The 25,625-nt window shown below is 47.0% G+C and overlaps 1 protein-coding gene across 7 annotated transcripts in view; it reads right to left on the bottom strand.

Annotated features, from left to right (window-relative positions):
- Positions 1–25,625, bottom strand: part of svep1 (sushi, von Willebrand factor type A, EGF and pentraxin domain containing 1) — an 82,593-nt gene that overhangs the window by 28,729 nt on the left and 28,239 nt on the right. For 6 of the 7 annotated variants that reach the window (XM_086023797.1, XM_086023802.1, XM_086023798.1 and 3 more), the window contains 8 exons: positions 24,086–24,268; positions 23,646–23,988; positions 22,708–23,260; positions 12,056–12,311; positions 10,823–10,999; positions 3,559–3,717; positions 2,794–2,973; positions 936–1,115 (listed from right to left, as the gene is read on the bottom strand). In XM_086023797.1, coding sequence (XP_085879923.1) covers positions 936–1,115; positions 2,794–2,973; positions 3,559–3,717; positions 10,823–10,999; positions 12,056–12,311; positions 22,708–23,196 — 1,441 coding nt within the window. In that variant the 5' untranslated portion in view covers positions 23,197–23,260; positions 23,646–23,988; positions 24,086–24,268. Of the gene's footprint in view, positions 1–935; positions 1,116–1,455; positions 1,506–2,793; positions 2,974–3,558; positions 3,718–10,822; positions 11,000–12,055; positions 12,312–22,707; positions 23,261–23,645; positions 23,989–24,085; positions 24,269–25,625 lie in introns of those variants that run through there. The other variant, XM_086023804.1, reaches the window with a different exon arrangement.

Here is a 25,625-nt window from a genome sequence, read left to right as displayed (position 1 = left end):
TCATGTTGATATGTTTGGGCAGAAAGGTCTCTTTTTTTTAAACTTTTTTTTGTGAGTTTATTGCTCAGGGCTTTAGTCGCAGAAACCGGCGTAATAGTTTCTGCATAATTTGGGTCATTTCTACAACAAATGTCGCTAAAATTTAGTTTTTCCCCATTAAAGTAGAAGTCAACCCCCCAAATTTCTTTACAACAATATGTTTTATGCACCTCCACTAGTCTAAACATGGCATTCTGATGAATGTTTGTTTGTGGAATAGGAGTTAATGCATCCGTTTTTAGCCATCGCAGGGGGCGGCCATTTTGCCACTTAGGTCGACTGAAAATGACATCACAGTTGCTCAGGTAACCACCAATCACGGCTCAGCTTCAGAGAACAGGTCAGTCGTGATAGGTCCTTACCTGAGCGCTGGGCAGTTGTGATGTCATTTTCAGTCGACAGCAAGTGCCCTCCCATTCCACAAACGCAATATTCATCCGAATGCCTTGTTGCTACTAGTGGGGACGCAAAGAACATATTTTTGTGTCCAACATGCCAGATCACCATTCACTCATTGACAGAAATTTTGCGGAAATTGGTTTATTGTTTTTGGCCTAATCCTGCTATGTGACCGGGCGGCAAATGTCACTGAAAATAACAAACGAATGAAAAGAAATAAATTCCCCATCCAAACTCCAACTGTTGCTAGTGTTAGCAAACAAAACTAAAATAAATTTGGGCTCAAAATGATACGGTTCCTTCCTTGGCACATGTACAGAAAATGTCACAGAAATTGCTTTTGAATCGCTTTTCCGAAATAGTTTAGTTGAAAAAGCGATCTTGCCCGCTAACAAACATGATCACGTTGAGCCACGCCATTGCCATTCGCTTCTTCTATAAGTGAAGGGGCGCAAACTGACGCATGGTGTCTTGATGACCGGAGCGGGAAGGCTTACCCACACACCGAGGTAGGGGTCCACTCCACTGGGAATTGGCCAGGCAGCTGATCTTGGGGTCCCCCTCCACTCGGTGACCTCGGTTGCAGTCCACCTGGCACTCCGCCCGGTAGGAGGCGCTGCCGTTGCTGCACTTGAGCCTGCCGTGCGGGGGCTTGGCCAACGGTGGGCAGGAGCGTGCTGCACGTCAAAAGACAAGCAATCACGATGACAATCATTTAGCGTACTGTGTATGTTTTTTTTCAACATGCCAATGATGCGGCTGCTATTCTTGTGAGTCCTCCGTAGCTTGATGACGTCGCAATAAGCCGCAGTTTGCCAAATATTGACGATTGAAAAAGAGGCCACACGCCGTATAATGACCTTCCCAGTCGACGTCGAATGTCACATTAAACATAAAACAACAACACAGCTTTGCCTGCGTCAAGTCTGCTTAGCTCAATGCGAACAAATAACGCAAAATACCATCGACATGTTCGCGTTAGCATGCTTTTTGAGGTCACTTTTATTTGATACTCACAACTATGTATTCTTTATCCTCCGTGAAAAATGACTCAGCGCCTTACTGAGTCACTTGCAGTAATGGTAGAAGAAGAAGAAGAAGCACATCCTTCTTCATTTGTGTCTACATGACTGTACGGTATTACACTGCCCCCGGTGGCTAAGGTGGGTACACCAGAAGGAGCCGCACAACGAATGTAATTGAACTTTTGAATTCTTGACGTTCAATGTATTTTTTTTTATTAGGCTTTGTTTTAATGAAGGACAAGTGCTTTTTTCCCCTCTATTAAAAACAGCCTTTTTGGGGGGGGGGGGGATGTTGTCTTTGGAGGGAGGCTCGAAGAGATGAATGGCATTCCCATTCATTTGAATGGGGAAAGATGAGTAATCAGACGACTTTTGCGAGGTAACTATGTTGTCCATAGGTGCGACTGCGAATGGTTGTTTGTATGTGCCCTGTGATCGGCTGCTTTATAGCAGGTAGGCCGAAAACGGATGAATGGGACGTGTTGAGACAGACTGAGGGATGGAGACCACTTCTTTTTTTTTTTGCGCTTTCTGCTCCACAGATGTTCCGGGGAAAGAAGAGGTAGGCAGGGTCCAATTAAAGAGGGGGCTCAGGAAGGAGGAAGGACACAGCAACAGGAAGGAATGTTAGAGGGGAGGGGAAGCTCGTACAGATGCGCGTCAGGCAGTTCAACAAGTCAGCTAGGGAAGGGAAAAAGGAAAGGAAGCAAGGAGCCATTTCATGCCAGAAAGGTCCCTTTCATCGACGCGACTCGGAAGGCACGAAGCATGGGGGGGGGGAGGGCGGCTTGATCCTTTCTAGTATGTAACAAAGGTTTCCTGAGTGTGGAGCTCCACTTGTGTGATGTTCCACTCAGTCATTGGGTAGGACCTCCCAGCTTTTGAGGCCTGAGGGAGGGGACCTCCAAGGAACCGCCTGTCAGTCTGCTGCTAGTGAAATTGACACATCACACCAGACCGACACCCCCCCCCCCCCGCCCCATTTTTTTTAAGACTTCCTCGTAACATTTTAACGCATCAAGACTTTTAAATCGGATGCAAGGGGTCGTTTTGGATTCCCACGTAAAGCCAAAATACAGCAAATAAACATGTTTTTTACTAACATGTTATGCTATTAATGTGCAATTTTTTTCCTTTTCAGATGTTTTATTGCTCCAAAATGTGAGGTGGCATCGCACATTTCTTTGTTTACACGGGCCCAAAATACATTGTGTAAAACTTGTCAACAGCTACTCTACTCTACTTATGAGTGTATTTCCACTTGTTGCTGAAGCATTTGAAATCGATATGGTAAAAGGAGCTTAAGAGTGGAAATGGAGTTTATGCTTACGTTTACAAGAGGCGGCTGAGCCCGACCAGGTGCCGTCAGCCTGGCACAGCCGGATGCCCGTTCCGTGGAGGTCGAAGCCCGGCTGGCATTTGACGCCGCAGGCAGCGTCGTAGTGGTTGTTGCACACGTTCTGGATGAAGAAGCCATTTTGCGGAGGCGACAGCGCAGGGCAGTGAACCACTGGGGCCAAAAAAAGCAAAGGAAGAAATGTGATGACCCAAGACTAAAACTATAGAATGTAAGACTTGGGCATTTTTCTATTTGTTTGAGAAATGTGGAAGGAGGAGGTCAACATGCAAATTAGACCAGATCAGGTTTTATTTGTGAACTTTGCCGAGGAAAATGTGAAAAAAACTGTTCAATGTGGGAATTGGAGGGAATGTGAAAAATGGTTCCATCGAAGTTCTGAACGGGTTGAAATTGGAATGGTTTGAATTGCTCTAGAAATGTGGAAGGATCAGGTAGATTTGGGCTTCATGTTTTTCGAATGTCAAACATACTTAATGGGGAATTTTGTCTTGAAAAATAGGGAAAAATGGGGGAACAGTGGATGGAGGAGGTCAAACTGTCAAATTATTTGGGGGGAATTGTGGTAAAATTGTGAATTTGGGGAACGTAATAAATTGTTGCCAAGATGTCCTGAATGAGCAAAACATTTGAAAGTTTGAACGGGTCGCCGGTGAACTTGTGAAATTCTCTTTTGCACAGACGATACGACGAGGACGTTTTGTTTTGAAGAAATGCCCGACTGATCCTTGCAATTACCCTGGCAGGTCAAGTCCACTCGCTGGTAGCCGGCTTTGCAGACGCAGTCGCTGAGTGAGGTGCTGCCGGGCCGGGAGGTGTGTTGTTGGTCCGGGCATGGCAGGCAGGTGCTCGAACCTCCGGGCGTGCCCTCTGGTTTGTAGGTGGCGGGCGGGCATGCTAAAAAAAAAATTTTAAAAAAAGGAAAAAAAAATCCACAATAATCATCAGACATCCTGATACAAGAAAACCAAAAAGGAGTTTATGACATTCAAAAAGGTTTCTTGGTTTCAAATGCATCCATCCATATTTTACAGCCGTTGGGACGGATCTTCAATCCACTAGGCCACTGTGCTGCATGAGCTTAAATCATTTTTGGGATAACACTTGATTAAAAACAGGATGCAGAGGCGCCCCGTTTTCTTGGGACGATTTAATATCGTCAGTCATAAACTGCGCGAGTCCACACCCACGCACATATTTAAACATGCTCGAGAGATGGAAAAATGTGCAGGGGAAAAAAAACTCTCCACAGGGGATATTAGATGGGATTTGTAGGCCTTAAGCAATGAGACATATTATGCGTTTTCCTTCCAACCCCTTTGGAATTCACAGTCGTTGCAAGATCTGCACATTAAGCGCATGTGAAGCACGGAGAATAGATACTCAACACGACGGTTTTGTATCAACTCATGTCAGGACGGTCAAGTCAAAAGGCCTTGTGTGAATTCCGGCGTCTCCATCAAATTCAGCGGACAATTTCAGCCATGCCTGGAAGTCAACAGGAAGTCGGCCATTTTGGTTGAAGAAGCCATTTTGGGCCCAAATTCCAAGAGGGGCAGGAAAGTTGCTCAAGCTAAGCTCCCGACACCAGTTTCAGCCATCGACACAAAGTCCGGTGGACACGTCTGCCAGAAGATGACGCATGAAAAAGTCTCAATGAGCCATGGCTGACATTGAACAGGAAGTTGGCCATTTTGGTTTCAAGCACCCAGTTTGGGAGTCAAATTCCAAGCAAAAGGGGCCCGGAAAGTTAGGGGGAAAAAAAAAATCCACGGCAGAAATTGAACGGGAAATCGGCCATTTTGGTTTCAAGCAGACATTTTTGGCTCAAAGTCCATAAATGGGGACCTGGAAAGTGAGAAAGAAATTAGCCCCTGAAACCACAAAATTCACTCGACACGTCTGTCGGCATGTGACGCACAAGAAAGTCACATGAAATTGAACAGGAAGTCTGCTATTTTGGTTTGGATTTGGGGCCAGCATCCCGAAAGGTTGCATGTTTTGGCCTACCGTGCGCACAACAGATGGACGCGCACGCAGTTCCGCAAGCGCAGACTTTCTGGCTTGTTCCGCCAGGAATGGGGCCAAGATGGGAGGGATGAGCAGGAAGTGATGAACGACAAAAGAATGAACTTCCTTTTGAAATGTATCAGCACGCCACAGGCCACATAATGAATCTGCAGCCATTGTGTTTGGACGCAGCGGCGCTCGCAATTACACAGCAGCCAGACGTCGCGGCCTTTATTTAGAGAGGAAGTAGGGCGGCGACGGGCAGATGAGCAGAGAGCAGAAAGCAGAAAGACTTTCTGCTTTCATTGGCTCCCATTCTTTCATCCGACAATTGAACCCCCCAAGAATCATTAAAGTCAGAGGCAATTCACAGAGAGTCAGCAAAGTAAACTCAACTCCAGCAGTTCTCGTTGTTTGCACCCGAATATTGTTGAGGGCATCACTGAAAGAAAGTCGCTTGATACTTTCAAACGTTGTTCAAGTTCACTTTCTTTAGCATGCAGCGAAGAGTCTTATGTTAGGGAACAAACAAGCGGAAGCGGCGAAAAGAAAGTAAGAGGGAATAGCGCGAGTTGTAGGAGAAAAAGCCACAGGGGTTTGAAGCCGTTAAAAAGCAACTTGATGCTAAGTTCAAGGCCCTCAGGGATAAGCAGCTCCAGCTTGCCAAACTAACCTAGACTAGATTTCACGGCTGGAGCGGCGTAATTACTCTCCCAGGAAGAACTGGGAAGTGAACAAAAAAAAAGCAAAAAGGCCAAGAAAGTGCAGGCCAGCTCATAAGCAAGGAGCCAACGTTACAATCACACGAGAACGTTTCGATTGGAGCGGCCTAAAAAAAGACTGGGCCGAACACCAAAGGTTTACCCGGAGGGACCGCGGTGACCGACATGGTTTCAACTGCGAGGGTCACATTCGTAGGTCCCTGTGTACACTCAGAGGCTCACTCCCACAAAATCCACAAACACATGCTAGAAAACGCACGGCCATCCACACGGTGCAATTACAAACGCGGCTTCCCACCTCTTATCTTCCACGCAAATGATCTAATTGCAAGGCAGCAAATCTCACAATTTGATGTTACCCACGCAAATATGTCCGCACATCTGGTCCGAGTCAACATCTGGTTTATTTTATTCTGCAACCGAGGCCGGACCATTCCAGATGGGGGATCGAAATTCTGCCATCTCGCCGTTGGAGCGTCGACGGCTAATCGGCGAGTTTCCCACAAGTAGGCCAAAGGGTGCGATGGACCAAAACCCAACTCCTTTGCTCTGCTCTGGCTTCTTGTTGACGGTTGCGATGACGAGAATCGACGTACGGATATATACGGTGAGTCCCACTTTATCGCGGGGGAACGTGTCGTTGCATACTCTCCTGCAATAAGTGAACACGTTTCCATGAAAGAAAAGCAGACATTCGGGGACCAAATTCCCCGAAAAAGAGGCTGGGGAAGGTGAAAAGAATAAATAGCCAGCAAATCGCCAGGAAATTCCGTCGATCATAATAGGACGGCGTGAGAAGGTCTCAAGGACCAACGAATGAAAAATAAATGGGAAGTTGGCCATTTGGCTCTTTGGGAGGCAAAAGTCCACGAAAAAAAGGGCCTGCGATGTTTCACCAATTTGCACCGAATTTGGTGGACATGTCTGTCATAAGATGAGGCGCGAAAAAGTTGGACGGACTCATGCCTACATTTTTCTGGGGGCCAAATTCATTGAAAAAAAGGGATGTGGAAAGTTGGACAAAAATAGCCCCTACCATGAAATTTGGTGGACATGTCAATCAGAATGAGCTGCACAAAAAAAAAAAAAAAAAGACCTACCAATGAAATTGAACAACTTTTTTGGGTTGAAGCAGCCACGTTGGGCCCAAATTCCACGTGTGAAGTTAGAAACCATGACGCTCGACACCACCTTCACCGACGGTCATGAAATTTGGTGGCCGTGTCTACCATAAGAAGACGCGTTGAAAATTCTCAGGGACCCCTAAAGTCGGCCTCTCGGATGTCAAAGCAGTCATTTGGGGCAAATTCCAGGGCTTGTCCTTTGCCAAAGTCCTAACGAGTGAGTTCCATCCGTTGGTCTACCTTGGCACGCTCAGTCCGCTCGCTTGCGGTCGAAGGCCCTCTCACGGCAGACATTCTATCAAGCCGGCTCCTAAGTTCCAGAGTGTCGCGAGAGAGAGAGAGACGTTCCGCTCGCAACTGAGACTTCTCGTGCGCATAAATAGACACTGGAAATGGACAATTAAAGTGTACGCGTTCACGCCAGGGTCTGACGGGGTGGGGGGACGGACGAAAAGGGTGCCTTTGTTTGGTGTTCACGCAATTTTCGGCAATTTCGAGGAGGAAGTCAAGCCATTCTGATGGCTCGCTCATGGGAAGAGCGCCGAGAGCTCCCGCAGCCTCCCGAGGACGAGGCGCTCAGTCCGCTCGCTCATTACAGACTACGGCAGCGCCGGGCTTCGGCGGGCGCAGTGACTGAGGCCAACCGCTCAACAACTGTACAAACACGGGCAGCGCTCCAGTCTGCTGAGCTTGATTATAGACGGCCGCGTGCTGGGAAATAAGTGACAAAAAGGCCCACGGCGCGCGTGGGCCACAGTGGACAGTAAATAGACACTTTGAAAAAGGCAAAGCTCTGCTTTCAGTCATCGCACCGCCAAGACGTCGACATGATACTGGACTTCAATAACAAGTCCACCTTAAAAAAGGCCAAGTCACGCCAAAAATATTTTTTTCCCAGCAGGCCCACTAGTTGAAACGCGGCATTCTGATTCATTTTGCCTTTGTGGAAGACGAGTTTTGAGCCTTCTGCGCGGGCGGCCATTTTGTCACTTGACATCACAGTTGCTCGGGTAACAACCAATCACAGTTCACCTGTTTTCTGAAGCTGAGCCGCGATTGGTCGTCACCTGAGCCCCGAGCAGTTGTGATGTCAATTTCAAGTGACGAAATGGCCGCCCCCACAGATGGAGAAAAAGAGCCGCATTTAACTTCATATTATTCAGATTTCCTTGTTTCAACTAGCGAGCTTGCATAGAACATATTCTGGAAGAAAACATCTTTGGGTTGTTTCCTTTATGCTACTTCTCCAACCTTGAAAACAGGGCCAATGGCGTACAAGCAACACAATGACAAGCTAATGTAGCCCTAAAAAGTGGCCTTTTACTGAGATTTCACTTTTGCTCATCCACCAGACGAGGACCAGATCTGCAAATAAGGCAGCCTGTCGCTTTGGCCCCGAAGAAACACGATGTTGGAAGGAGACAGGCACGCTGTCCGCACGGTTTACAGTTATTGATGCTGTGTGTGTGTGTGTGTGTGTGTGGGGGGGGAATTGAAGGTTTACACAGGCCAGCGGTAACAGAGAGTCCTCACTGTTTATGGAACAGGTCCACTCCTTAGGTGCAGAATCCGCACTTATTTCAGCATCTGACTGCACATGACTGAAAATAGAAGGCCGCTGTCATCCCGGTGCTGGCCGCAGTGAATTTGGGGGCGTGCGGGCCGAAGGAGGCTCAGCCAGTCCGGAGCAAGACTTGATTTGGGAAACGTTCACTCTGAATTGCCAATCATTTGTCAATCGTGGAAACTGCTGTCGGGGGCTAATTGTGATTTTCCCACACCCCTTTTTCATAGAATTTGTCCCCTCGGTGGCTGCTTCAAACCAAAACGGCTGACTTCCTGTTCAATTTCATTCGTGGGTCCTCCAGACTTTTTCACAGCGTCCTGTTATCACACACTTGTCCACCAACATGTGTGTTGTTCAGTGCAACCGTTGCCAGGGGATCATTTTTTCAAACTTTCCAAGCCTCATCTTCATGGAGTTTGGCCTCAAGACGGCAGCATTAACCTAAAATGGCTGACTTGGGATCCATGAGACTTTTTGCGGCGTAAAATTAGGACGGACATGACTTCCGAAATTCATGTTTTTGGTTGAAACTGCCGTCAAGTTCCAAGGTCCCTTTTCCCGGAATTGTCTCCGGATGAACTGTTTGAAACAAAAATGGCAGACCTCCTGTTACGACGGATGTCCGCCAAATTTGTTTGGATCGGTGAAACCGGTGTCGAAAAAGACTCAAAAAGCTCAACTTTCCAGGGGGCGCTACTGAGTGAGTTTAACGAGGCCACGAGAACACAACCCAGAGCTGCTGTCATTGGGCCCGGGCTCCACAAGGGGTCACAGAGCCCGCTTGACTCTCGCTCCTCAGAAGCGCCTCCCCAGGCGGGCTCAGACGGGCGGCCGGGCAGGCATCTCCCCCACGGGCGCCCAAGAGGCGACAATGGCCCGTCGGTCAAAGTCCGACAACCGTGTCGAAACGAGGCCTCGCCTTTTGTCTTGATCTGCTGGAATTGCACTCGGGGTTTTTTTTGGAAGAGACCTTCTCTTGGCTCGGACGCGCCTATAAACAATAGCGCTGTACACAGTGGGGATTTGGATTGGGTTTCCAACCAAATTGCTCAGTCAATAATAATAACAGCCCCACTGACAGCGCGGATGTTCTTGTATGTTTTAGCAAAAGGGGAGCCAAAAGAAAGACAACAGAAAAAGGCAAAGCTCAGAGTCTGGACGGGCGAACCCACCTGAAGCCGCTCACGCACACGCGCACAAACGCGCACGCGAGCTGTGGAGGGGGAGGCTTGACTCTGGCAGCAGTGTTTTGCTGCGCCTGTCAAAAAGTCTGAGCGGTGACGCACACCGAGTAGCCAGAATCCACACAACAGCTCTGCTTCATGCAGGCCAGGCCTACTTGAAGTCAAAAGCGGCTCCATCTCCACTACATCAAATGTGGAAACTTTCAAGCCAGCGAGGTGGATTTCTTTCACTGTTCTCATGAGCTAACTTGGCGTTTTTCTGTAACTCACTTCACAACGCTGGCAAAGGGTCTAACTGATCGATCGGCCGATTCTAGCTCTTTTATTTCTTTAACGCATAACCACACAACAACACAAGGCCGAGACAAAATTGGCCGATTTTCGCCGATTTTTCTCTCTGTTGTCAAGTTGAACAGATACTACAGGACGAAGCACTTTAAAGCAGTCAAAGCTTCTGCCAGCATTTCTATTCATTTTTTTTTTCATCGATAGGCCGATTAATCGGTTATCAGAATTTTATTCTGCCAATTTAAATTGCAATCAGCCAAAAGTCCGTATCATGACATGTCCCATGTTGCGACTCCTAAAGAACAGAAAGGCTACAAATAAGAAGCTTTTTTTCTGCTGAAAGAGGAGACTCTTCTTTTGGTAGTTCGGATGCTCGCATCAAATCTGTGGTAGCCGTAGCAGGATATTGTGCCGTTTCATGTAGCGCACGTACTTTTCGGTGGCGCGGGGTGAGATTTGTCTCATATCTGGCCGCCGCTCAATAAAAGTTGGAAAACACTGTCCTTTAGAGTCCGTCTGTATCAAAGCGAGCTCTCAAATGAAACAGTTACTCAATCACTCACTTTGGAGCCAGTGCATCTGTTAGTCATTGCGTTGCAGTCACAGACACGCACGCACAAACACAAACATGCATGCATGGGAGTTTGCTTCTCCCAAACGCAATGAACATGATGTAACCTCTAACATGGCGACACCACCTGCCTGTGTGGGGTTGCAGTGCGATCGCCGCCGCCGCCACGGAAACAGAAAACAGGGCTGAACGAAGCGACGTAAATAAAGCGAGATGAAGGAATCTGTCATGACGTCTCGCACTTCATCACGGCCTTTGCTGGATCGAGTTGAAGCGACGCAATCGAGGCCAATGGAGGGAGGAAAGTTCATCTGCTGTAGCGCTTGTGACAGGGATGAGCGGGGAGGCCTCTTAAGCAGGGCTTCTCCACATGTGGATCTTTTCAATTCACTTGTCACAATGTGACTTTCATCCCTCGTTAAATTAATATGGGGAGGATTGTGACATTATCATCTGGAGGAAATAGGTCTTAGTAATAATTATGATATATACATATACATATTTATTTAATTTGGGGGGGGGGGGGCGCCACCTACCCGCGCACTCGTGCTGCAGACCCTTTCCGTAGTATCCCTTCTCGCAGATGCAGTCGTAGCGGCCGGTGTGCGTGCCGCACTTGCAGCTGGCCATCACGTCGCAGCAGTCCCGGCCGGCCTCGCACAAGGACGAGCATCGGGACAGATCCTCCTGAATGTAGCTGCCCGTGGGGAGATCTTGGGAAATTCAGGCCAAGGTGTTAAAAGACATCAAACATAAAGACGTGTCCTTCCCACTAATGTGACGAGTGAACAAGCATGCGACTGAAAGCCTCCAAGTGCGCTCTGAGGCTTCCCGGCCGACTTGATGACAAAGTGGAAGGCCGGAGCTGCGTGTTTCGGTTCTCACAGCCTTCCGCGTCTGCCTCTGATCTTTTACGACTGCGTCTCCCCACTCAGCCTGCAAGTCGGTGATCCTGATTTATATTTTTTCCACATTTTGTTAGCCTTCTTCCCACATTTTGTTAGCCTTCTTCCCAAATGGATTGAATTCATTTCTTTTTCCCCTCAAAATTCGACAAAAAAGTGATACATGTGTGGTGCATGTATGGAGATAACACACACATAGTTTTGATAAAACGACACAAAGATGAAAGTCTGGGCATTTCATTCAACAGATGCTGGCAACTCTGCCTAATCCAAAATTGAAAAATCCGGTTCAGCCAATACTTCATTGGAAGTACTTTTTCAACAGTGACGTTTTAAGAATAAAGTTCCTTTTATAATTACACAATAAATTAAAGACAACATTTTTTTACTTAAACATGCAGTAGGTCATTTTTATTTAAAAAAAAAAAAAAGACTGGAAGTATTTCACTTCACATAAATGGCTACTTGGTTTTATGACCAAAACAAAACAGTGTTTCTCGACTTCACTTAACGTACGGTAAATGTATCTTTTTTAAGGAAGTCTCTTTTGGCCAGATATATTTAACTGTTAATATTGTCATGGCAAACAATGGCAACGCATATATTGGAGGAACACGTTCCTTTCTGACGCGTCACTGCCATCACTGAAAGTGACCTTACATAACTTAAACAAGTAAACGGAAAGAGGCGCGCAATCCGATCCTAAAGTCCGGCAAGTGGGTTAACAGATGTTTTTGTAGTTGCTCAGCTCATCCTAAGAATTCCGTCATAAAAAGATGGAAAACGGTTTTGGTTCATCCTACCAAAAAAAGGAGAAAAAAAAAAAAAAAAATCGCAGGAGGCTAAACATGGCCAATGCCTTACCCTCATGCAGCGCTCGGCGAGCCAGAGCTTCGAATTCGGCAAAGTTGTGCAGCAGGTAGCAGTGCTGGTCCTTGGGGTGGGAGGCCATGTCGTGCAGCTCTCGGATGTTGCCCTGCCAGATGCCCAGCGTGAAAATTTCCACGTTGCGCTCCCTCAGAGCCGCCGCCACGGGGCGAGGATCCCCGCCGTTGGAGTAGCCGTCGGTGATCAGGAAGATGACCTTGCTGGCGTTGGCGCGGGAATGACGCAGGATTTGCTGGCGGGACACCATAGGAACTCATTCACATTATGAAGTACACAAACTAGACAAGTCTCGCCCAAAGTCAGCCGGCGTCGAGGTGATTCGAGCTAACCGACAAAAGAAGTCCAATGGAAAAAAACATGAACGTACGAGAAGAAAAAGCACTGACGATTGGAGGAACGACAACTACTCGAGATACTACAACAAACGTTGATCAAACTAACAAAAACTAACTGTAGCGAAAAAAAGTCCTTTGTTTTCCTCTTTGTCAAAAGCACACATGAGCTTTGGCCGTTCATTTGAAATGTATCGATTTCGGTCTTGCACTACGTCCGCACTGAAGAAGGAAGCTCGAACGGTCGCGTGAGAATTGCACTTTTCTTTACTTTATTACACAATACGTTTATTTTGCTGCATGCAATAAATACTCCGTATATTTAAAAAAAAAACTAACACTAAAACTAAAAACAACCAAACTAAAATGAGACATTTTCATACAAAGAACGAATCAAAACAAAGAAACTTTAGCTGTAAAAATCAATTACAAGCAATTGAATTTCCCAAACAAAAGTCAAAACGAAATCAAAACTACCGGCAATATCGCACGATGATAACCGCAGCTGGGATTGACAGGAACCAATTGGCTGGAGTGGTATCGAGAACGGACGGCCGGAGCGCAACACAAAGCGCAGGTCGTATAATCAGACGGGCCGGGCTGCAGCGACACGGGCCGGACCGGCGTGAATATGGACGAGCGTCACGCATGACCGCTAAGAGCAAGCCTCAATTGTAGGCTGCTTCAAATGCCAACCTCAGCAGGAGCGAGGGGTGAGAGAAAAGGAGAGAATGGCCTCAAACTCTCATGATTTCTCCAACAGACAAGCCAGCTGCTAGCCAGTGGGCGCAAACCGCCCAAAAACATTGGGCAGACGCCGATACGGTTCCCAAATTAACTTTAGCCCCGCTTTTACAATCCACCACATACAATTAGACAGGACGTCCAACTTTCCTTTCAGGGGTCCCACAAACTCAAATTCTCTCGCCGGCTGGTGGGCCGCGGAACCGGGAGATCCCTACGCACGCTCGGGATGACACTTAGGCTCTTTGACGCCACCTTGTGGCGTCTTGGTCTTAAGGAACTATGTCGAAGTGAGTTGCGGTGTTTCACTTAGACGGACAAAAAATAGTGCTTTGTCGCCGTCTTGGTGGCAAGGAGCTACTTTGAAGTGAGTTGAAAAGCTTTAACTTAGACGAAAGCAGTGCTGTGCCAGCGTCTCGTGGCATCCTGGTGGCAAGGAACAATGTTGAAGTGAGTTGAGGAGTTACATTTGAACCAAAATAGCGTCTTTGTGTCTCGGAAGTGTGTTGACGTCCGTTGAGGAGCAAGGATGCGTTTTCAAGTCAGGTGACGACTTCCGCTTAGACAAAAGTAGTGCGTTGCCACCCTCTTGTGGCATGTATAGGCAAGTGCAACCCATTTGGGCAGGGGCGTCAATCACGCAGATTTCAGGGCAACTTTCACTTTTGTACCGTTAGGAGTTAATCCACCCTTGTATTTTTGACAGTAGTATCCGTAGTTGGACGTAAGCACAGAGTGCACAGCGTACTTTTGCCACCTCTGAAAACCAGGGCTGCATTTCCCTGCATTGCGGGTGCAAGGACGTGAAGGGTGTGACGGGGGGGAGGAGAGAAAGCTCTGGTCTCTATTGTCTGATCGGCCAAACGTCGAGCGGCCTCTGGCAGCAGGAGCGGGAGGAGAAAGGCCAGCGAGCGGCGGGAAAAGGACGAGGGCATTCGGGAGAAGCGGGCCCGCCGTGGCGCTGCTCGCACGCTATCACGGCTGCTCGGCAGCTGGGCGGGAAATGGCAAAATACGCCGCTGTTAAACACGAAAGGTTCATGTTGGTTTAATACAAAAATATTTGTCAGACACAAAAGTGCTAAATACAGCTTGTGCTTGTTTTCTTTCTTTTTTTTTTTTTTTATACCCACAGGAGAATTGTGAAGAAAATGAGCACTTTCTAAGTGAAAGGCATTTGTTGCAGTGACGCCAGCTGGAGTTGAAGTGCTATTTGATGCGCCAAATAGAAGAAGCGCAATAAACAAAGGAATCCCTGTGTCTCAGAGGAACGTGTTGGAGATGCGGCCGAAAAGCTCATGAGAGTGCTCGTGTAAGCACCTTGGACGAAGAATAACGCAACAAATATTCAAAGTTTCTTCAAATAAAATACTTTTTAAAAGAATTTTCTTATATTTCCAAACATTTTCAAAAGATACACAGTATATTTAAGTTTAAAAATGTACCAAAAATGAAAATATAGTCTTCCGCAAAAATGTCACTTTTTCTCCCCCACCCCAAAAAAGGTTGAAAAATTATTCTAAACATGAAAAACATCTCCCCCAAAATCTTTACAAAAAACTTAACTTTTGTCTTCTTAGAAAAATAATACAGAAAAATTATTCTCCTTTTCCCACTTATGTGACTTTTTATCAAACACCTTTTTAATGACAAGAAAAAACGTTTTTCTCAAAAAAATGGGGAAAAAAATAGAATTGAAAGAAAACATATTTTTAAGAGACAAGAAAATAGTTTTTGAGAAAAAGTGGATTACTTTTTCCATATTTTGACCATTTTTTCTCTTCTGTAAAACAAAAAATGGAAATCTCAAAAACAAAATCTAAACATTTTCCCCCCTTAATAAAATGCGACCTTTTTTCAAAATCATGAATAAAAAAATCAAATCGTCACGTCCCAGCTGTAGAAATTCCTGAGCGTAGCGAGTACACGGACGAAAGAAGACGAGAAGCCTTGCCGTGCATTTGTCTTGTTGGCCATGTTGGCAGAGGTCCAGCGGAGCGATAAGAAGCCGTCGACAAGGGCGCATATCAGCGTGTGCGATTTGGAGACGGGAATGATGCGGTGCGTGTTGGACGAGCGTTGATAACAACCGACATGCCAACAGGCATTCGCAGGAAAAACATCAACAGACTCCCACGACTTGCACCAGCGTGACCACCATAGACGGGGTCATTTTCTGGGATTTTTTTTTTTTTTTTGCATCCACCATATCCACCGATCCAAAAACAACAACAATAGCAATCCGACCGCATCCGCTCAGAAAGCCCCCGCCCGTCCACTGCACCCCCCCCTTTCATTTCGGAAGTGAGAGTGCTTATTTTGACAGGCTATCTACTGTGCTCTATGCTTTGCCTAAGACAAACATCAACATGCTACACTCCACCGGCCGTGCTTTTGAGCAACATTGCGTGCGCATATAATCTTGTTGTAAGACTCCGTGGAATCTGATTGAGTTGCTACGCTACACTAATATTTGGCGTGAATCACAATAATGCGAGCTGCGTGCATCTGGCTTCTTCGAGATTGCTTTGAGGTCTCGGGCAGGGAAGTCGCCGACACGTCGGGGATAAACTTCAAGTCGGCATTTGCCTGAGTGGCGGCGATCACGAGCGCGGCGCGTAATTGAAGGCTGAAGGCGGGCACCGCCGCAACAAAGTCTTTGCCTTCATAGCCGAGCAGCTTTCGCGCCGCGCACACGCCAGACTCGGCATCTCCACACCTTGGCTGGCGTTCCTTTATCAGCGCCCCACATACGCCTCAAGCGTCAGACGAGGCTGGCGGAGCGATTGCGAGGCGCTATTTTAAGCTCTGGGTGGCCGGCCGGCCGACGATTGTGGGCGTTTATGTGCTGAAGTGGACTCGGTGGAACGCTTTGGCAAAGCGTTGGTCTAACGCCAACAAGCGTCCGGACTCTTGGCCAGTCGACTCCAGAGTGCAAAATTGCATAAAACATGACTCGCCGGTCATTTGCCGGGTTCCTTCGAAGACATACTTGTCGAGACTTCTTGAAAACCAGCACCATTGCGTTTCTACTTCGACGGAGACAAACGGGCTCCCATTTCCTCGGGTCGAAGGCCATCGCGAGCGTCGAACTCGGCCGACCCGGCCGGCTAAGGCGCGGAAACGCGTCTGTCGGCACATCGCCGCAGATTCGTGCTCGGCGAATTCAAAGAGTTTCACATCAGGACCCGGCGACAGCGGAGGTGGATCGTGTATCCGGACGGGGCAAAGGTCACTCTTTTCCCAAGTACTGACTCATCTTAATGAATAAAGGTTTACTATCGTTATGATAACCTGTCATGTGAGTCCCTCTCCTATTAAAATCTAAAAATCTAAAGTAAAGTACCGATACAGTCCAGATACGATCAGGCCAAAGCAGTAAAAGTACTGTACCGTCCTTCTTTGGCACGAAGGAACTGTATGTGTTGAAGTGAGCTGGAGCTTTTCATTGCGACAAAAGTAGTACTTTGCCGCCATTTCGTGGCATCCCAGTGCCAAGGAACTATGGTAACACGGGTCGAGGACTTTCATTTCAACTAAAGTCGTCCTTCGCCACTATCTTGGTGCCAAGGAACTCTGTTTAGGTGAGTTCTGGTTTGACAAAAGCAGTGCTTTGCCACCATTTTGTGGCATATTGGTGCTAGGCAACTATGTTCACGTGAGTTGAAGAGTTTCGTTCGGATAAAAGTTGTGCTATGCCGCCATATTGTGGCATCTCGCTGTCAAGGAACTCAATGTGGTTTCATTCGGACGCAACGAGTGCTTTGCCACCATATTGTGGCACCAAGATGTCACGAAGTGAGTTGAGGAGTTTCATTTAGACAAATGTCGAGCTTCATCACTATCTCGGTGACTATGTTGAAGTGAGTAGAGGGGTTTCATTTCGTAGTGTTTTGCCACCATCTGGTGGCATATTGGTGTCATGAAGTGATTTGAGGAATTTCATTGACATAAAAGTGGTACTCTGCCGCCATCTTTTGTCATGTTCAGGCAATTACGAAGCTTCGGGTAGCGGCGATTACTCAGCGGAGCAGCGTACCTGAAAAGTAGAGCGACAAAGTACTTATGCTGTGTTACTTCTAAGCGTCCACACTCGCCGCCTTGCATTTTGTAGCGCTCGGATGTGGTCGCGGGTGACTGGCGAGGTGAAGGTAAAAGGTTTCCAGGGGGAAAAAAAAAAAAAAAAAAAAAAAACACATGGCAATGTAATGTCTGAAATGATGGAAAGTATCTGCGCGGTCATGAATGAGGAGGCCTCGGGGTCCTTTTGCTCGAGACGCTCACAGGCTGGAAAGCAGGCCCACATTTGTGGAAAATATTCCGCGTCCATTCCACAAAGGAGGGCGGGAGCGAGCGCCGTCAAGCAACAAGCGTCCGTCAAACAATTAGACGGAGAGGCCGTTGGCGGCCGGTGAGCTCATTTTCACTCCGGATGACCTCCTTCCCTCGGCAACTATTGGCGGCGCGGTGAAGCGTCCGCGATAGCGAGGGCCAGACGGAGGGGCCGCCAGCGGGAGGAAATGATTAAGGCCGAGATGGCGGGAAGCGGCGCTTGCCGAGACAGGAAGCGGAGCCCGCTCTTATCGATTTATCGCCGTCTGGCCTCAGCCTTGGCAGCTGGATCAAACGCTCGCACCTTGCTTCCAAAGGATGCGCTTTGGCCATTTTCTCACAGCGCAGGGGCGGAGCTACGGGCTCACTATTTGCCGCTCTCCGGCCACCCTTGCGTCTAAAGACAAAGTTGATGACGTGACATAATCCGCAGTCATGGTTTCATGGAATAAAACGCGCTCATAAACAACGAAAAGCAACGTTTGGAATAGTGGAAAACTCAGAGATTGTTGCGTCATTCGACATGATGTAAATGACTGAGCCCATGGCGTTGCACATCAGTGACAATTAAGCACTCTGATTGGCTGATAGCGGGCGAATCAGGGCCGAGATAGAAGTAGACTATGAGACACAATGCATGACGCAGTAAATCAAGATCGGCAAAATGGATTTTGTTTTTTTTTATTTAGATTTGTTCCTGATTCACTTCATTAAAGAGTCAGAATCTGTCAAGCTCGCCTGTGCCTTTAAAAACAAAACACAAAAAATGGTGCAACTAGCTATAAAATTCATTTTTACTTTTATACATTCAGAGTCTGTATTTTGGACCTGATGTTTGAATGTCTTCTTGTCTCATGCTGTAATGCGTATAAAAAAAAAAAAAAAGGAAAAGCAGAAAAAAACTGGAAAAAAAAAGAACAAAAAAATTCTTACATTTTTTTGGAGCTTCTCTACGAATGATCTGGTCCATCTTTCCATTTTAAAAATCAACAATAGCTTTTTTTTGGGTTTGTTTGTTTGCTTGTTTTTAACCACAAAGAGGTTCTGTCCTTGAGCTCAGCACAGAGCGTGTGCGTACCTTTGCCACCTCTGCTGCCTGAGCACCGGCAACTCTGATCATGGTCTCGTTTCACCTTGCAGACGCTGTTTGAAGTGGGACGGAAAACAGAGAAATGGGAGGAATGGGAGACATTGTGCTGACTCACTGGAATGAGAGTCACGTTATTTGTTTGGCCTGCTGTGGCTTGGCAAGGCCCGAGACGGCCGTTTCTATTTGGAGCGCCGCTTCGGAGTTATTGAGGCGATTACGTGACGCGGACGCGCCCGTGTCTGTCTTACGGCTGCCGACCGCGCACACGTGTTGACGCCTTTGCAGCGCTCTAATGTCCTCTTAATGACACGCGATGACAAACATGGAAAGACGTGTAGCCGGCCCGTAAACATTTGGCTGCGATTAATGAGCCCAAAGGCTTTCCAGGTGGGTTTGGACGCGTTCAACGCAGGAGCGGGCGGGGGGCCTGGGGGGGGGGGCGCTCGCTCATTTAAATTGTCCACCTGCGAGTTGAAACGCTGGCTGGCAAAGCGAGACTGGATCGTGCCAAGAAAGAATTCCACCATCTCTTCGGACCCGGAGTCACGTGCCGCCTTACCATCGGTTACTTTAAAAGAAATGTGAAAAAAAAGTGAGTCACATTCTTTCTTGACCTCACTCGCTAGCCTTTTTCCTTGCATTCTTCCATCTCCTCTCTCCCACTCAATTTTCCCCCCCCAGCAACTTTCCTCGCATGCTGCCCAAAGTGAGGCCATCAAGTCCGTTTGAAAATCCCAACCGGAGCCCCGTGTCCACCAGCAGAAAGAAGGCGACGCGACACTGCCTCGTAAGAACTCTTACGGTCAATATGATGAGAATCAAATGCGTTCCTAGGAAGAAAACAAACTACTGAGGTTTTACTTTCAGAAAAATTGGATCAACTATACATGTTGTGCTGTCTTCAAAAGAAGACAAACTACTGCTGGTACATTTTCCTAAAGCAGACAAACTATTGATGGTACACTTTCCTAAAAAGAAGACAAACTATTCATGTTATACACCCCTAAAGGCTAAAAAGAAAAAAAAAAAACGATCGATGTTGCACTTTTCTAAAAAGAAAACAAATCATTTGCGTTCAACTTCCCTAAAATAAATAAAAGTAAAAATGTTGTTTTTTATCATGATACACTTCTCTAAAAAAAAAAAAAAAGGACAAAATACTGTTGTTGCACTTTCCTAAAAGGAAGACAAATGACTGATGATGAACTTTCTCATAAGGAAGACAGCCGTACAATGTTGTACTTTCCTTCAAACAAGACAAACTACTGACAAGCCTTCCTAAAAAGATCTATGACGGCTGCTTTCCTAAAACAAAGACCGACTACTGATGTTGCACTTCTATAGAGAAGACAAACTGTGAGGTTGCACTTTCCTAAAATAGTAGACAAGCTCCTGATGTTGCACTTTCCCAATTGATTTTTCACTTGTGCACTTACACAAAGCTTCTACACTACACTAATGAGGAAAAATGTCAAAGTTTCCTCAAGAGGGGGGGGGGGAAGAAAGAATTCTCTATATTGTCCCCTAATTTTCTGTCTGCATTCTTTCCACAAGCAATGCAAAAAAAAAAGAAAAGGCAAAAGTGAGACATCACCGCGACACATGCTGACGACGCTTGACGCCTATGCCGAGACGGAGACACGAGACAGATGGAGACCAAAGAGTCGTGTCTCTACATGCAAGCCCGGTGGAAAAATGTCTCCCTGCCTTAATGGATCCCAGCCTCCGAGAGACGCCGAGGGAATCGAACATGGGCCTGCTATTACTATGACGCAATTAGCAATCATCGTCATCACTGTGCTTTTCCCAAAGAACACCGAACGCTCGCCTCACAAAAAATGAAAGTCTTGCTCAACAAAATGACATTCTATGATTATTGAATCGAACATGTCAGCCACCTTATCAAGGAGGTACTGTTTCGAAATCTATGTACACATCACCAGATAACTCACCTAGGGAGAGTTTGAGAGTACTGGGAAAGCGCTTCGGGACCCACCCCCTCAGAGGGATTTTTTCTTTCTTGGTATTGTTGTGGTTTTTAGAAGCTGGGACCAGGCCAGGAGTCTCCTTATCAGCATTTAACTTAAGGAGGTTGAGTTGAAAAACTGTCCTGAGGGCCAAGCTGTTAGCCAACGGATACGGTCCAAGGCTAATGGAAACACGGAGGAGAATCCAACGCAAACCACTCCGGTGAACTAAGTCGACGACGTGTAAAATGCATTTGGGGTTTTTCGACGTATTTGTGTGCATCCGTAGTCCGTGGCAGACACAAATGATTGAAGGCAGAGGCGAGGCGCGAGGTGTTTATACAGCACCAGCCTCACTCATACCACCAACATGGCTTACTTACACAGCTGGGCTGCGTGGACTTGACAGATGAACCAGGCCATATGTCCTCCTCCGCGCATGTGCGAGTGGAGTGTGTGTGTGTGTGTGTGTGTGTGTGTGTGTGCGTGTGTGTGTGTGTGTGTGCGCGCGCACCGTCGGGTGTCAGGCGGCTCACATCAACAAACCATAAACAAGCTAACCTTTGAGCTGCGGTTAAGATGGCAAACTCACAAGATGGCAACATGAGTACAAAAAAAGCGTTAAGGCGGGCTGATAACAGTTTTACAACCCCTCCATGTATTCAGGTTCTCAATATGAGACTTGAGCAAATGGGAACACATTAACAGTTGCTATGCTAGCAAGATAGCAAACTGCGCACAGTTTGTAGACTCACATAGTACGATATCAACTTGAATAGAAAAACCTCTGATGTCAACTGACTATTATTTCACAGGACAACCCCTTGTTGTATTCTGCGAATAATTCTAATAAGAATTGATCAAATGCTAACATGCTACAAGTTGCGATGCTAATACGTAGCAAGATCGCAATCTGCCCACAGTTGGTATGCTAACATATAGCACGATAGCAATCAGAGTAGAGAAAGCGTTGGGGACAATTGACAACAGTTTTGCAGCACTCTCTGTATCCTGCTAAATGCTAACAGTCGCAAGGCTAGCACATAGCAAAATGGCAACCTGCTTACTGTTGGTATGCTAAAATATAGTAACAACTTTTCCTAAAAATGAAAAGACAATTGTGGTTGGAATGGTCAATTCAACCTGAGTACAACTCACCAAGAATTCACAAAATTGGATGACGGGTTGCCAGAGGCATAGAATTTTTTTCGTACCCAACGTTTTTGAGTCATATTGCCTTTAGAAAATGTGGTCAAAATGCCTTCAAAGTAGAGTAAAAGGGTATCACTTCATGATTTCCCAAGCCCTTTGGTTTCATCCGCTACTCAGGGAATGACTACTCAAGTGTCAGTAAAAATGATTCACCACTAAGCTCGTACAGGCAAAAAAATTCCCCAAAAAGTCGCGTGAAAATATTCGACTTACAGTAAATGGTGCAAATGGATTATCATTTGTGAAAAGAGCAGTGTGGGCAGTAAAATATGTCATGTACTTGAGTCATCAATTGTTTTTTACGGGAATTGATTTGTTATGGAGCATTTTTAAGGCCTTTGAAGTGCTTATTCATTTTTGGGGGGAGGAGGGCTTTGCCTCCATCTTGTGGCACCTGCAGGCAGTCATAAAACTTTTTAGTGTTTTAGTGGTTGGCGCTGTAGTTGGTAGTTCACAGAGCCGGGCATTTTACTAAAAAATTGCAGTCTGTTTATTGCCTGGAGCCGGGGTACCCTTCCGCCATTTTGTCCGGCCGGACCAAATAGTAATCCCCTATAGGACGGTCCCTCCGTCCCCCCCGAAAAGGAGACCTTTATGGACCTTTGAGGACCTTGGCCGCGGCAAACTGGAAACAGGAGCCTCGCCGTGGAAATTGACGATAGACGATGACATAGACGGAAAAAAATGGGCTTCCGACTATGCTTAGTCCGGCTATTTGTTTAAGTTTCCCATCCACCGTTTATCGCCTACAAAATGGGCGTCCGTCATCGGTGGATAGATGGACCGGTCCGTCACATATGTCCAGCTCTGGCAGTTCCCCGTAGTGGGGGGGATACTCTATTTCACATGAGAACTGCTCAAATGCTAACAGTTGCTATGCTAACGTAGTAAGCCGAAAGCTCGGATACAAAACCACATCATCTCGAGACACCCGTGTCATTTTTCCACTCACCGCAGCCCGCTGGAAGGCTCCTTTGGTGTAAGTGCCCCCTCCTCTATAATTGATAGCCGGGATCTCCTTGTTGAAGAGGGAGCACTTGTGCTGGTGCGGCTTGGGGGCCGTGATGTGGTCCACCCGCGTCACCACGTGGGTCTTGGACGAGAAGGTGACCAGGGCCACGCGCGTGTTCTCCGCCGTCACTGGGAAGTCGGAGAGCATCTTGCGCACGAAGCGCAGCTCGCTGCCGAAGTTTCCGGCGCCCACGCTGGACGACTCGTCCACCAGGAAGACCAGGTCCAGGCAGGCGCTCTTGTCCCGCAGCTGGCGCACGTTGCGCTTGAACGCCACGCCGAGACGCGCCACTTTCCTCTCGGCGCTTTCCGAAAGGTTGCCGGCCCACGACGAAGGCGCCGTTTGGCGGGATGAGCGGGGCTGCCCCTGGCCTGCGGTCCACACGTCCAGGACGCACAGGACGAGGAAGCGACAAGTCCACCACCACATCGTGAGCGGCACTGACGAAGGTCTCTGCGAAGGTCAAGGAGGACTTACGGGAGATCAATGCGTCCTATGCACATGACAGAATTCACAAATCAATGCTTCAACTTGAGCAATTTTTCACATTTCTCAACTGAACGTCAAATTGTTTTGCTCATTCAGGAAATCTACTCGATTAGCGGGAAATAAGTTCCAGGTTCTTTTTGCGATCCACATCTCGTCCAATCGAAACCATTCCTATGTAAAACTGTCCGGTTCGGATTCGCGCATCGTTCGGTATTCCGCCTTTTTTTGGAGACAAAATTCACAATTCGATGCCGACAATTTGACCTTATTCTTCCACGTTTCTCCGCCGATTCAAAGCGCCAGCATAACTTCAAACGGTTCCGTTCGTTCAGGGTTATCTCGGAGCTATTTTTCTGCATTCGCCCAAATGGCAATCTGAAAATATTTACCTAGTTCTTCCACATTTCTTGACCGATTCAAAGCGGCAGAATTTGCGTCCTCGAAGCTCAGTGCGACGTTCCTCAAACGCATCGCTTCTCCCTCGATCCGATGCTTCCTTGGCGTGTCCCCGGAAGAGACAAACCTCATGCCCCTTCTTCCTTTCCAAATCTAAAGCAACCTGTCCACAAAGCCCATCCTTTGGAGTCGCGACGCTCGCCTTCAGTCCCAGTGTGTCGACCCTCTCCTATGTGACGCTCCCCGCTCTGAATGCTCCTTCTCTCTCTTCCAGAATCATTTAGGAGGAGGGAGGAGGGAGGAGGGTGGAAGAAAAAGTTGGGAGACAGAGAGAGGCTGAGGGGGAAAAAGGGGGCAGGCAGTCCAGACATGGCGGTGAAGTCATTTTTTTTTCTCTCTCTCTCTCTCTCTCTCTCTCTCTCTCTTGTCTCACCTCCCCCCTTGCGTCGTCTTCAATCTCTCTCCCTACATGTGTGGACTGTCAACATTCCCGAAGAGAACAGCCGGGCCAGCGCCGCCAACCACCAGAATGGGATGAGGCAAAGGAGAAAGTCATACCTTCCCAAAAGATGGGAGTCTCTCGGCTCTCTTTTGCCTCTCCCCCGGAGATTTTTATCTGCGAGCAAAACAAAGACAGGAGGCAAGGGAATTACAAGGCGGCAAAGAGCGGCGGCAGACGCTCAACGGGTGGTCAAATTAGAGGTGGCCCCATTTTCCCAATTTGTGCTTTTCACTGGAACAGACTCGATTTCTTTTCTTTTTTTTTTTTTTTACCAATAATGTGCTAATACTTGCACATTTCAATTCAACGGTCGTTGATCGATATTCCACAGCGCTCGATGCATTCAAGCATCATGGCACATTCAAAGTTGTGTCACAATTACTGCGCTACTGGTCACTTGAAATTTCTGCACCACTGGTTGCTATTACTTTGCTCGATGACCCTCCGCATCGTTTGCACAGCCGTCATTGGTCGGCACTACGGCACGAAAGGTACCCTTATACTACGCAAAGACGCTTCGTACTCATGTCTTTGTTTGCCATAGTTGCTCGTTACTGCAATACTAGTGTAGTTCATGTTACTGGAGACAAATTCCTTGTGTGTTTTTACATATACTTGGCCAGTAAAGATGATTCGGATCTGTTCCGTTCCGATTATGAAATCCCACTGACATGAATGAAGGCCTTTGCCGAATGTAATTCATCCTTTCATATTTCTCGACTTATTCAATTTGTATTCGCGTCGAGGTGGTCAGCTCATATTGGAGAGTATTTTCCACGTCATGAAAAGTCCCACAGTTTTCAGTGTTCCACATTTTCCAAGACAAAAATTCACAAATCAAAGCAGGCATTTGACGCTTCTAACCCAATCCTTTCACATACCTCAAGTGATTCAAATTATTCCGATCTCAAACAGTTAAGCTCATTCGGGACATCTTGAGAACTATTTGTAGCATTCCCCAAATCGCCACCGTTTTCAGTATTCCACATGTTCCAACACAAAATCCACACACTCGTGCAGAAATTGTACTCACCAACCCCTTTCACATTTCTCAAGTGATTGAAAGCATTTCAACTGCTTAGCACTGTCAGGACATCTGTGCAACTAGTTTTCACTTTCCCCAAATTCCCACATTTTTGGGTATTGCCACAAATCATTGCATTGGTAAATGCATAGCAACTTCCTACTTGGGCATTTCTCAACCATTTGAAACGAGGGATGTCCCGATGACATTTTTTTGCCCCCGCGGCCACGTCCCGTGATTCGGCGTATCTGCCTGCCCCGTCCAGCATCCCTGCAATGTTAACGAAGAATAAAAGCAAGACCACATGCAAATTGTCTCCATTGTCTTCATTTAAAAAAAAAAAAAAAATGAATAAAGGCATCCCAGGATGATACCTTCGCATATGGCTGTAAATCGGCAGCGGTTCAAATCAAGTAAAGAACTAAAATATTTGATTCCTGACTTTAG

The sequence above is a fragment of the Filicampus tigris genome, chromosome 2, assembly GCF_054856515.1.
Source record: "Filicampus tigris isolate MCC_2025a chromosome 2, RoL_Ftig_1.0, whole genome shotgun sequence".
Classification (NCBI taxonomy): domain Eukaryota; kingdom Metazoa; phylum Chordata; class Actinopteri; order Syngnathiformes; family Syngnathidae; genus Filicampus; species Filicampus tigris.
This window is presented reverse-complemented; position numbering and strand designations above follow the sequence as displayed.